This window comes from Triticum urartu, chromosome 7A (assembly GCF_056163025.1).
Source record: "Triticum urartu cultivar PI428250 chromosome 7A, HENAU_Tu73, whole genome shotgun sequence".
In the NCBI taxonomy this organism is placed as follows: Eukaryota; Viridiplantae; Streptophyta; class Magnoliopsida; order Poales; family Poaceae; genus Triticum; species Triticum urartu.
The window spans coordinates 236,212,958-236,226,653 of NC_141879.1; the positions used below are offsets into that span (position 1 = coordinate 236,212,958).

Consider the following 13,696-nt stretch of genomic DNA (forward strand, 5'->3'; position numbering starts at 1 on the left):
TAATGTTGTATGTTTCTCATATGTTCAGACCCATTTTGATGCCTCTACCAGTTCGCTTCTAGTGATCTTCAAAACTGCAGTATATGAACCAAAATATCTATGAGGACGTGATGCTCTTGGTTCATGATACTAGATCCGAATTTTGTTGATTTGGTCTGCGCTTTTGATTCATTTTCCCATGGAATCAGGATGTTGTTCGGTTCCTGAGAATTTCAGCGGGCTCTTGATGGGTTTCGGATCCTGACCTTCTTTTTCGCTTTCCAAATACAACTTTCCCTCGTCACAAATGGTGTACATATTCTAGCCGTATCTCTCTCTCCTATGTTATGTGTCATTATTTTCATTGTTACTAGCAATGTCCCTGTGCCTTGCAACGGATCCAAAGTAGAATAATACTTGTTCACAGACTTGAAAGAAAACACTTCAGTTTTGTGATATAAATATATCACTAAAAATATATTATGTTTCATTCAAAATATATTCCTCTGACTGTTTTGATGAGGTGAGGGAGTAATGTGGTTGGCTTCAAGATACTAAGGGGTTTCTGTAGATTGGAGCAGAGAAGTCGGCTATTGTTGCAAAAAGGCCACAACTTACCTCGTGGTCGTTAGATGCAGATCTAATGGTCAGAAATGACGGATGATAGACACACCATCACCAATTGAGTTTTTTAGTCTTTTATTATCAAGATGCCCGTGTGTTGCACGGAACAACAAAATGCATTTGTATGAGTAGTTTATTTTGTAAGAGAAAAAGATGAACGTGAGAAGGCCGTATCTGCAAATGTGGAAAGGAGTGCGGGTAAATTGTCATAGTTTTCTTCCTGTCCGTTAGATATAGATCAGACGGCCTATATTGCAAGATGGTAAGCATATCATCATCATCAACTCTGCTTTTTATAAGAGTGGAGATTTTGAATATTTGGGTCCTTGTGATCTCAGGAGGGAGCCTACATACATTACAAGATGTCTTTTAGTATCTTATCATAATGTACAATCATTTTTGTTCTCTTGAAAATAATGCATGGCCAATTTTAGTATTCTAGATTGAAGAAAATATGAGAGGGAAATGGGAAGGGAGGGAGAGTGAAAGGGTGTGAACGAGGATCCAAACGATTGATGTTGGACCACTGAAGTATGGATGCCCCTGGCAACGCACGGGCAATTAACTAGTTTCAATACAAATTTCTGGATTCAAAATAACGAGGACCATGTATTTTGTACACGACATTAAAATTCCTTCAAATATCGTACATCATACAAACATGAGACTGGAAAAGGAAGACCAGAGACAAAGATGCAAACAGAAATATATGAAGCCTGAGCAGCTCCAGGGATTTTCACCGCCTGAACGCATTGGCCTCATGGGCATCACCGCCACCCTGAGAATAATAGGCGCGGCGGCGGATGCTCTCTTCGATGGTGGCGCTGCCGCCCTTTTCAGCACCAAATATACTCTTCTTTTCGTCCTCCAAGAAATTCTTCCCTCTGAACTGGTTTGCAGCCACCGTGGACGCCTCTTTGGCATCATCATCTGCAGCCTTCTTGATCCTCTTCCACCTCTGCTCTTCGTGGACCTCGGCGTCTGCCTGCATTTGCCGTAGACGAGCTTCCCTCTCCTCTTCCGACATATGGTGCACGCCCCCTCGACGGCGGTTAGTTGTGGGCCCATTGTTCCTGCCCTGCTGGCCTTCTTGTCTTCCCCGGTCTTCTGAACCTAGTTCCCTGCCCTGCCGGCTCTCCTGTCTTCGTTGATCTCCTGAAGCGACTTCAGCATGGGAGCGGTGTTCAGAAGTGGAATTGCCATTGTTCCGGCCATTTCCAATACTTCTCTGCTTCGAGTCTGAGCTGTCATGCTTTGGATAAGCATGGTGGCGGTCTGAACCCGAATTGTGTCTCCTCCTATCATCAGCATCTGGCCGATCCCGGCGTGGATGCTCATCATGCTTAGACATTTCTGGCCGTCTTCTCCTTGGTTCATCATCTTCTGGCATATCCCGTCGCCTTCTCATTGGTTCATCATCCTCTGGCATATCCCGCCGTCTTCTCCTTGGTTCATCATCTTCTGGTGTATCTCGCCGTCTTCTCCTTGGTTCATCATCTTCCGGCATATCTCGCCGTCTTCTCCTTGGTTCATCATCTTCTGGCGTATCCCGCCGTCTTCTCCTTGGTTCATCATCTTCTGGCGTATCCTGCCGTCTTCTCCTTGGTTCATCATCCTGTGACATCTCCCGCCGTCTTCTCCGTTCAGCATCTTCTGACTTGTCTTGTCGTCTTCTCTTTGGTTGATCATCTTCTGAAATCTCCTGCCTTCTTTTCCTTGGTTCATCATCTTCTGTATCCGAGGATTCTTGTCTGCTTTCTTTCTTCTGATGCCTTGACCTTTTCACTTCCCTCTTGTGCTCTGGAGCAGAAGGAACTTTCTTTCTCCCTTCGTCCTTGCCATCACTTACGTCATCCGAATCAGAATTTTCAGCTGAGTGATGCCTCTTACTCTTTGACTTATGATGACGATGTTTTTTGTGCTTTCTCTCCTCTTTCTTTTCTTCCTTCTGCATTTTTTCTGCTTCCATCTACAGAAATAAGATTGTATCAGAGAGTGTAGTTCAGATGAAATCATTGGAAACCATCAATAGGCTGCTATGTGTGGATGAGTTCACAAGCTAGTTCTAATTCAGAGAATCAATTCTGAGAACTTACTGATTTCTTTATCTCGGCCATCTTGATTGGATTATTTTTAATCCTTGCAATAGCATCCTGCTCACGCTGCCTTATTAGGAGTAGAGGATCAGAGTGAAGTTTTCTCCATGTGTCATTTGCAGATTGAGGCTTCTCCTCAAATAGAGCTCCCAGGGAAGTATCCTGAAACATCAAGACAGAACAAAATAAGCGCTGCAACTGCAAAATCAATCAAGCTGTATATAGTGATGCGATGATAGATGATAGGTATCTTGATAAACCCTTAAAAACAAGGTTTGTCTTTTCTATAAACCAAACTACCGTATTTATTATCAGTTCAACTATTAATAAGAGAACCTATAGTATAATTCAATATGAAACCACCAAACAGGTATCTGATCTCTATTCAAAAGTAGAGAAGAAAACATACAGTTTACATAAGTAACATCGATATTTCTTTGACAATTGTATACGCCCAATTACGTGCAAATCTGAAATCCACGAAGAAAGGAACAACTGAGATACCTTGGAAGAGCCAGCAGCCGTTGGAGCAGAAGAGGAGGCGGCAGCTGGGCCAGGTTGCTGCAGTGCTTGGAATCCATCCGAGCTCCCCTTGCCAACACCCAGCCCTGACTCATAGAGGAATTCCAACCTCTCCTGCCTCCTGCAAACAATGAAACCACATATACATAAGCAAGTGACAGCAAAATTCCCCCAAAAAAAAAGAAAAGTAATTCAGGATTTCCCAACAGTTTGCGTGACAAATCGAAATGAACAGATCCTACGAAAAACTTAGCCCGTGAAACAGATATCCTCTACCAGTAATCCTACACAAAACCAAACAGGAATTTACTTCAGATCCTGCGAATTTGCGCCTAAATCCCATGTGACTCGACTGCCAAATCAAAGCAGCCTCTTCTAAACCACCAAATCGAATTGAATCTCACGAGCGCGTCAATTAATCTCTCCGCACCCGAAACCCTAGCTAGCTAAAAGAGCGGACAGATTGGGACGGGATGCGGGATGCTTACGGCTTGAATCCGGCCTGCTCCTGGATGGCGCGGAACTCGGCCTTCTCCCGCTCCTCCTTGAGCTGCTTCTTGTACTCCTCGATCTTGTGCTGCTCCTCCTTCTCCTTCTGCTCCGCCACCCACACCTTCTCCACGTTGCGGAGGCTCCCCGTGTGCCACCCCTTCTTGTTCAGAAATTTCATCCCCATGGCGGGCAACCTCCTCCTCCTGCTCCTCCCCCTCCCTCTCCCTTGCCTGAGGCGCTAGACCTGGACCTGGCAGCGGCGCAGCCTGCCTGCCGGCTTCTCCGCCTCCTCGCGACTTGGCCTCCTCCGCGTCGGCTTCGAAACGAAACGAGATGGGAGAGAGAGAGAGAGAGAGAGATCGGGAGGTAGCCAAAGCGCAATCCGCCGCCTCAGCCACCAGCGACTAAACGGTAATCAATTAGCCCCCGTTTTCCGCACGGGAAAGCGTATTTTGTGTGGAAACGAGACCGGGCCCGTTGTGCCCAACGAGATTATATTATTTGGGCCGAGCCGCGGAGCCGGCAAGTCGGGCCTAATATCCCGTGAACATTGTCCACAACTTCTCAATTGATTCTGTGGAAAAAAATTGATTTTGTGGAATATCCTAAACAAATTGATTTTGTGGAATATCCTTAACAATTGATTTTGTGGAAAACTTATACTAGTGTGAATAGCAACTATCTTGATCGATCTTCCTCCACGGTACTCCAACAGCTTTGAGAGCATCGTACCCAGCTGCCACTAGGGTTTCTTCTGTCTCCCCGTCGGCGCCGATGTCGGTCTGCATCGTCTCTTGTGGCCTTAGGGCCGTGGAGGCGTGATAGATCCCGACCTTTGCCGATAATAGGGCTTCATTTTTTGAATGCTTTTATGATTTTTCTTAGGGTTTGTGTCCTGCTCAAAGAGACGAGGCGGCGGCGGCTCTCTGAAGATGGAATAAGGTTCTTCCTGTCCCGATAGTGCTTCTGCCGCCATTGGAGGGCGTGTGGAGATTTTTCTCCGGCCGATCTCGCGGGATTCGGTCCGCGTTTGTCTTCGGTGGATCCATGAGGATCCAATATTTGTTCGTTTGTGTTCGTATGTCTACAGGTTGATACTTTTGATCTAAACTTCTCTTCAACAATGGTGGTTGTTATTCTGATGCGTTGGTCTTATAGGGCTTTAGCAGCATGATTTCCCGGTTGTCTACTACAACAAGTTTTGCCAGGCCCAGTGAGGGAGGGGCGATGACGACGGCAGTCGTAACCGTCGCTAGGTGGTCTACTGATTTGAATGTACTAATTTTTTAATATTTCTGGTATCCGTTTTACTATATGATTGATGATGAATAGATTAAAAGTTTTATCAGACAAAAAAAAACACTTTGAGAGCGGGTTGCCCCTCTCGATCTATCTTCCTCCGCGGTACTCCAACAACTTTGAGAGTGGGTTGTCCATAGGCTTTCAAAACCTCCAAGTCAGATTATTGTTGTAAATAAAGTTCGATGTCATGACACCAATCAAATCCATGTCTTCCGCAAAAAAGAATCATGTGTAAGACCTGAGTAAAAAAAGCTATAAAAGGTCAAAATGAAAGCTACGAAAAAGCATTGTTTTAAGGCCTTGATTGTATTTTCTTCACAAGAATACCATGTATGTCATTCCTTCACGAAACTTCACTCCTGAGTTGAACGGCCAACCAAGTTTGATACCCAAAAACTTTTAAAATAACAAAGTTATACTAAAGCAGGACAAGTAGTAGTATGAATCTGGGAGAGTAATTATGTTTTTCAATTTTACTATTCATGTGGATGCGCGTGAATTTTTTTACCGAGAGTACGCCTAGGCGTACCGTAGCTTTATAGAAGACAGAACTATAAGTACAAGAAGACTATTACTCGCTGCGAACAACGACCACACCCGAGCAAGTCCGGAGACAACCACTAACGACCAAACAAAAACTACAAAAGCAGAAGAGCTTGTCCTAACTGAACACAACACCGCGCCTCGACCAACGCCAGACACCTCCAAAGACCACCAGCTTCTGCAAAACTTCGCTCGCCGACGCATCATTCACCCTGAATGCCTTCGAGGAACACACCGTCTTGGACACACTGGCGACAGCCGTACATTGTGGATGCGTGTCGAACTATGTTCACCTTTGGTATTTCCATAAGAACTATTATGTTTAAACATATGACTTTATAGTAAACATATGACTTTATAGCGACTATGTAGAAATATCAGTGTGTTTACATATCAGCACCAAATCTCTTGGCATCCTATATTTGATAAGAAGCCTAAATTCCTGCCAAATTCAAGGCTTATGCAAAGGCAAGAAAGAGATAATCTTGAGAAGAGCCGGTACAGATTAAAGAAGCTTACACTCTTGAGGCGAAAATTCATATGGCCTACTACAAATAGAGAATTGAGTTATTGTTCTAGTACAGCTACAACCGAACATCCCGACATTAGAGAGGAGGTCTTACATGATTTACAGAAAAGCTTCTCACAGAACAAAAACTTTCATATGCACATACAAGTAAAGAAGCCCAGGCATGGAATGCCTCCTGACAAATACCACAAGGAAGAAGAAAAAACAATCTTCTTGAATGTACACACCTGCCAGCCAGCCTGAAACAATCTAGGGCAGGGACCTAAAAATCGGCCGAAGAATTTGCACGCACTCGGCTGAAAAATGCTGGTATCGGCTGTGATGCGCCACTGCGAGCACCCTGCCTGACTTTCATCAGAGCAGATGGTTTTTTTTTCATAATGTTAGCTCAGCGTCGCTTCTTCCAGCTGGTAGATTTCTTGTCACCTGAGAGTTTTCTTGGAAGGTTCAAGAGGGAATTTACCCGTGTCACGCCTTCGAGCGCAGACCATTCCTCCTCCTCGTTTGTCGATATGCAGTCAGCCAGGCTGCGGGCAGACCCGCACCTTTCAGGTTCCTTTGATACAGGAGGTTCGTCCACCGGCATAATCTCATCAACATTTCTTAGCGTGGATGAGTGTTCCAATGTGGGCTCAGGGATATGCTCTTCCCTGGAGATGTGTTCATTCACATCTGCAATGTCTTCATTGATTTTATCACCGGCATCTGAGATTAAAGCATCCTTGGCAGGTTCTGCCTTTTCATTCTTGGCTTCACTCTCTTCAACCAGAGTAGGTGACTTTTCGTGGTCCAAGAACAGGCAGACAGCAGCGCAGTCATCACTCTTGGATGTTGGGAACTTCAATCTCCAAGATCTGACAGCACAATCAACGAGAGCCCTGGAAGCAGTTGCTCGAGATGGAGCTGCAGCCACAATATCAATAGCCTCCTTGTTTGAAAGAACGTCCCAAACCTGCAGCAATTGAGTTTTTTCTGAATATAATAACATATAACAGGACTGAAGCTGGTGAAGGATGTAAAAGCTTTATGCCTGAACATATGAAATTTCTAATTTGAAGGACCATTGTTAGTAAAACGCTAAGAAGCATACCCCATCAGTGGCTAGTATTATAAACTCATCCTTTTCAGTAAGACGGCGATATGATATCTGTGGAACAGATATTAAGCCATAATCTTTAAGGCAGAAGTCTCCAAAAGCTCTTGCCATTGCCAGTCCAGGAGAATCATTATTCGGCAACCATACCCTTGAAACTTCTGGCTCATCTTGAAGAGCAAAAACCCTTCCTCTGCATTGCTGGATCCTCTCAGCTTCCTCTGTAGAAAAAGAAATGAAGAATAATTATTAAAAAAACAAAAACAAAGTGATCAATCTGGATAATTAGCAATAGCCACTATATTAAATGATAGTTTGATCAAGGCATTTACAGGGAGAATGGGAAGAGTATGGTAACCACACGAAAATACTGAAATCGAAAAAAACAATTAAAATATTAAAGGAGAGAAATGAACATACTGGGAAGGTTAGGCTTCAAATCAACAGTGAGTTGTACAGCAGTTAGATTGTTAGCTGCATCCCGTGTCGCCATTACTGCTCTCGAGTCCCCAAGATTTCCAACTACAAGATCCCATCCCTGGAGAATAAGGCATGTCCAGTTCATCCATCAATCAAAATTATACTCCACCACTTGTTTTTAAAAGCTTCAGTCAGCAATTTATCTACGAACACTAAGGCATGTTTAGAAGTATCAATCACCTGTTTGACCAATGTGACTGCCGTGCTACCACTGCAAAAGCAATCAATCGTAGGATGCATCTTGAGCTCCTTGTCCATCAATTTGAAAGCCTTCAAATAAGACTGTTTAAGTGGAAGGAATGTCTCAGGAAGCATATCACTCCCTTCAACATCAGCAGACTCACCCCATTCATCATCAACAGCAGATGCTGTTTCTTCGGAGTTCAAACTTCCGGAAATGCTTCCGTTTAGATGAGGACTAGTGCCCACATTAGCACTAGTTTTCCATTGTGCGAGTAACTTAACAGGAAGAGAATCTCTAACTTTTTTGGCGACAAAATGACCATATGGACCATGACCATCAAACACGCCACAGAAGACACTATCATTTGAATTGAAACTCTGCAGTGAAAGCAAGGGAGTGTTACATAGCTGTCATGTAAATACAATTTACTGCAATATAAGTGTCAGCTTTTCCCTCAGTGTCAAGTGATCTGATCAGCTAGTAGGGACTATTGTTCATTTCTAACAAGTAACTGCAGCCATGACCTTGCTATTCCACAAAAGGTATCAAAGAGATGGGCCGAGCTACAATAAACTGTATTGATGGAATCATTATGCTCATATTTTCACCAGGAAATATTAAGAATATGGTAGAGTGAGTGCGTGACTTCACTGGCATAAAGCATTTTGAGGAGACAAAATGTAGGAAATTTACCTACGGAAGGAATCAGATAATCATACTTCAAATAGTACTTAAGAAACCAGGGTAAAACTCAGTAGCTAGTCAAGGTTAATTCATGGGGCATATTACCATGTGACTAAATTAATTCAGCAGGCTTGTTTCGTAACCACTGGAATGACAATCTGTAATTTCTGAGAATATTACTACATTAAGAAAGTTCTATTACTCACAATGAAATGTGGAAACACGATAAAATTTGGCTGCCAGTATAACTTACATCTCAAAGAAAGGATGGATATGAGAAAAGACTGTCAGGGAGAAGGAATAAAAGGCGGTCGATAGAACTAAAGGCTGATTCAATTCAATTTCAACAGAAACACTACAAATTTGTCAAGCAAGTACCTCCCACTCCAATAAAGGAGGTACCTTTTTGCTTTGAATATTAGCGATCAAAAGCACTATTCTGAGAATCTACAGGCAGTCAGGCATAAACTCTCTTTGCTGTCATCTTAAGTACATGACCCTTCATCCATCTTAGAAATGATTCTTAGATACCTACATGCATAGAAGTGATTCTTGGATACCTACATGCATTTTAGCTAGTCCTAGTTCTCCAGAAACTGATAATAATAATAATAATAATAATAGCCCATATTGCCCTTCTCTTCAGTTGAACTCCAGTTGTTTTTTGAGGAATAATATTTTAATTTCTGAGGAATTGATAAAAAAAAGGAACGTTGAACTCCAGTTGTTATCACAGAGCCTACTGCTTAAGGAACCAATATACTGGTTGGAGCACTAGTACTTAAGCTGGACTGATTAATTGAAGGGGATGGACCCTAGATAGAGCAAGCCAGCTATCAATCCCCACAGCCAATCACTTGACCCCTCAATCACATCCATGTGAAGAAAGGAACAAGAACATAACGTTCTTTACATCGAAGAAGAGAACAAAACAAAGAAAGGTACAAACATCCGCGAAGGATCTTGCTTGCACCATGCACAAAGTCTCGAATCAAGCCAAGGGCAAGAACAGTGGTTCAATACCACAACCAACTCATGTCCCATCTACCAGAGAACACTTTAAAAGAAATTATCAGAAAAACGTTAGGAGCACACACAAAAACATAGCAGACTGCTCGTTTTCATAATAATCGATCCAGAAGAGCAAAAAATGTTTCATCCTCTAGAACCAAATTAAACAATGACCCAACTGCAACCCCACTAGAAATCTAAACTAATCACTGTTCTGAAGTAAAATCCCTCTCATTTTGAATCAAACACTCCGCTGGACAAAGACGCATCTCCCCTTGATTCAAACAACATTGGAATCCAAATCCACCAGTAATCCAGGCACAAACCAAGTGATTAACAGGAAGCGCCTAAGGAAGACTTCCCAGAGTAAACGCCAGCGGTTGACTTAGAAAGGCCGCGGTTTGAACCAAGAATCGGCCGTGGACCGAGCGCCGCCGCCGCCGATCGGGACTCCGAATCCACCGGAACAAACCACCAAGCAAGGAAAAATATAGCGGTTGCTAGGTGCCGGCAGCTTACCTCCCAGACGACCATGGCGTCCTGGTTGGTGCCCTTCCGCCCCTGCTGCGTGTGGAGGCACGCCGCGGCGCTCGCCCCGTTGGCGCACGTCCTTCCGGGGACCCGCGCGAGCTCCTCCTCGGTCATCTCGCCCTCGCCGGGGAGCTTCTTGCCGCCTCCACCCGCGCCGCCGCCGGAGAAGAAGGCGCCGGCGGCGGCCGTGCCCTCCCGCTCGCCATGGGACCTCTTGCGCCACCGCAGCGGCCAGGCCGGCTCGTCGCCGGGCTGGGTGGAGAGGCAGGAGCCCATGGCGGCCAATGGGAGCGGGGCAACACGGCGGAGCACAGAGTTAGGGGCGGCAGTAACTGCTGCGCGGCGCTGTGCTAATGCTATGGTGGTTGTAGGGTTTTGATGCCTGATGTTTCCTCGTCTTGTAGGCTTGAGCTTCCCTTTTTGCATCATTTGGTTTGTATTGTATGGCCTTCTTACTGCTTGGAGATTTGGGCTAAACAAAAGGTTAAAAATTGTTGTTTTTTTATAGTAAGTGGGGTTAGGTTGGGAGTAGTACAAGGATTATGTTTAGCATGTAGGAGCCATGGTGTTCCACCTTTTGGGTGAAGGAATCCTAGGATGGGGAGAATTTTACTCCAAGATAAAATCATCTCCAAGTTATGTTAAAATACTTTGTCTAGGCTTCTATAGTGATGTGTCTTTGTGTCAATGAATATAGATTTATAATGGATATATGTGTCAATGAAAGATTGTTGTGGTAATTTTGTGCATTCCTATGGGCTTTTTATTAAAGATGATAAAGAAATTTTTATTAGCTTAAATGCGGGATTAAGGGATACAAACGCAATGAGGACACATTCGGCCTCTGTATAGGTAAAATGCACGTAGCCAACATCAACATTCATAAAAAACACACCGACGACTAGCAAAGTCTAACAAACCGAAGGTACACCTTGGTGGAGTCAAAAAAAAAGATAATCGACAACATCAACCATATCCACACTCATCTCTTAACATCATTCTATACAATGAGAAGAAATTCTCCAAGAGCAATGTCTTCCATAAAGGAACAACTATCAAATGTCATCGCCATCAGATCCTACCACCGAAGGCCAAACCTTGGGTTTTCACGTCAAAGCTCGATACCAATGCTTGAGAAGCACCATCAAATCAAAGTCATCTTGTGATGTTGTCACCATTTTTCCACGATCTCAACAGTTACATGCACACCGTGGTCTTGACCGTGAGGTGCTACGCAAGTGAAGACCATGCTCGCATGAGCAGGGAGTCGTGCCTCGACTCGAACAGCTCCGAACAGCAAAGGACACCGACTCGAGTTATACCATGGAATGTAGTTATATTTTTATATGAAAGGGAATATATTAATACCATCCCGATACCAGTACACCTTAGAAAACATACATTGTTCATGCATTTGAGGAAATACAGTTCTTCATAATTTCCTCATTTTCTAAGTTTGAATTGGGTGTATGTTGGTAAGTGAAAATGAGGAGATTATGAAGAGCAAATCCAAGTACAAGTGCTGCTGGCCATCGATCCTGCCTTTGTCTACTATCTGCATCTGCGCATCCAACAGGGCCGCCCCTCTTCCCAACCCTAGCCGCCCCTCCTCCTCACCCCCCCCCCTTTTCCCTTCCTCGCCGCCGCCTGAGGCAGCCGCCGGGCAAGCCCAGGGCGCCAAGGATGGTGGCGGCGGGGCCTCGGTTGCCCTGCCTTTGCGTGGGGAACCCCAGATCTGGAGACGGCAGCTCCATTGGCAAGGCACGAGCGGCTAGCAGCCATGCAGGCGGTGGATCTGGCGTCCCGGTCGCGCGGGTGGCGAGATCCGGTGGTGTTTGGCGGCCTGCGGCGGTCAGTGCGCGCGATCTGGCGCCTCCCCTCCTCCCCTGTTCGGCGTGCGGGCCAGCCTGGTCGGACCGTGCTTCCTCTTGGTCGTTGGTTCTGTACAGGAGACGCTGCCGGTGGCGGGGATCTAGTTCGGGCGAAATCCTTGGCCGGCCATGAGCGGCCGTGCCGAGGCGCCGTTTTCCTCCTTGGAGGCGTCGGTATGGACTGATCTCCTCACTTCCCCTTTCCTTAGGTCTCCCGTGCGAAAGCACTAACTTTGTTGGGCGGCGGCGGCGCTCACGGCGTCGTCCCCTTCTTGAAGGCGCCGCTTTGGGAACCTTGGGGTTGGGTATCGCTTGTGGGTGGTGGGCGACGGCGGTGGTGTGGCCCTATCCTAGCATGGATTTACGTCTGTTGCTTGGAGTTGGACTTGCGTAGGTAGAGGTCGTCGTCTGGCGTCGCAGTGGCGTCAATTGCGGAGGACGAAGGCTCGCGTAGGTGGAGGTCGTCGTTTGACGTCATGGCGGCGTCGATGGTGGAGGACCTGCCAAGGTTGTCACATCAATCTGTTCTGAAGATGGACCAGTGGAAGATGGCGGCGACGACACATGTGAGTGCGTCAGACCGGTTTGAGCCCCGGACCTGGCAGTTGGCTCGGTCAGGGCCTCCGGCTTTAGATGTTAGGCTTAGGTGAGAGGTCTGGATACGTGGCCTAGCTTGCACCCCTTCATCATTTGGATAGGAGTAGCGGCAGATGTTGCCAAGATGACGGATTCAGACACATTGTTATTCTATTTTGTAAGATCCTTGAAAATAATCAATAAAATAGTTGCATGTATCTCCTAGATGCATAGACCGGAAGGTCATCCTTTTTTTCTTAAAAAAAACTGCTGGCCATCGTGGTAAGGAAGAGCAAATCCAAGTACTGCTGCTGGTATCGGCACACCCCACACTATGGATCGGAGCGAGGGCACACCAACAAGCATGTGGGTCTGTCTTCTCGGCACATTGACGGGCACAACGGTACAAAAAGCGTTTGTATTTCTTATTTGCAGGTGCCAAAAGAATCTTAAAATCCGACGTGCTATACATATATAAACATAAACTGTCAATGGGCAGATCCATTCGACAGCGCTCGCTTCCAACACGCCACATGATATACGTGTCCTTTCCGCAGACCAGCGATGTGTGTTCTGTTCTCGGTGGATCAGAAGGAAGACCGTTCGTCAAATTTGAGTTTTGTGTTTCTCTTCTTTGAGACAGCAATAATCCTTGCCATGCCCGCACCCAACCCCAACCCCGTCCCCGTAGCCCCACCAGCCAAACCGGCGGCGTTCGCTCCGGCGGCGTCGGCCACTGTCCCAGCCCCGCCGCTATCGCTGCTGGCAAGCATCCTCCACCCGCCCCCGCAGCTGCGTTGGGAGTCTCACTCCTCGATGCAGCAGCCCGCGGCGCAGCCGCCCCTTTTCGATGCGGATCGAGATCTGGTCTCTGGGGCGCTGCCGCCTCCCCCGCCTGGGTGCCCTGCTGGCGCTGGCGTGGGCATGGGCGGCTCCTCCGGCTCCGAGCCCGCCCCGGCTTCGCTTGCCGCCCCACCTGCCACCTTCAATGCGGGCCGTGCTGCTGCGACATTTATGGCGACTAATGGTGCGAGATGGCTGGCTTGCTTCCAAGGCTTGGCGTCCAGGGCGTGCGACGGGCATTCAATCCCGCACGGCGCGGCGGCCGCGGGGCTTGAGGCCGAGGCGACGGCCATGCCCTGGGTAGAGGTCACATCCCGTCGGCCACGCCCGCCGGCC

At 46.4% G+C, this 13,696-nt stretch overlaps 2 protein-coding genes across 2 annotated transcripts; both read right to left on the reverse strand.

Annotated features, from left to right (window-relative positions):
- Nucleotides 1-1,169: 1,169 nt before the first annotated feature.
- On the reverse strand, nt 1,170-4,092 carry LOC125519844 (uncharacterized). The gene is made up of 4 exons (XM_048684620.2): nt 3,710-4,092; nt 3,204-3,342; nt 2,700-2,861; nt 1,170-2,572 (listed from the first exon to the last, which is right to left on the reverse strand). Exons 1-4 carry the CDS (start codon nt 3,895-3,897, stop codon nt 1,340-1,342), a joined length of 1,722 nt encoding a protein of 573 aa, XP_048540577.2. The 5' UTR covers nt 3,898-4,092; the 3' UTR covers nt 1,170-1,339.
- Nucleotides 4,093-6,063: 1,971 nt separating this feature from the next.
- On the reverse strand, nt 6,064-10,514 carry LOC125519858 (putative protein phosphatase 2C 66). The gene is made up of 5 exons (XM_048684635.2): nt 10,059-10,514; nt 7,841-8,221; nt 7,601-7,718; nt 7,178-7,401; nt 6,064-7,039 (listed from the first exon to the last, which is right to left on the reverse strand). The coding sequence occupies exons 1-5, from the start codon at nt 10,497-10,499 to the stop codon at nt 6,476-6,478; spliced, it is 1,728 nt and encodes a 575-aa protein (XP_048540592.2). The 5' UTR covers nt 10,500-10,514; the 3' UTR covers nt 6,064-6,475.
- Nucleotides 10,515-13,696: the final 3,182 nt, after the last annotated feature.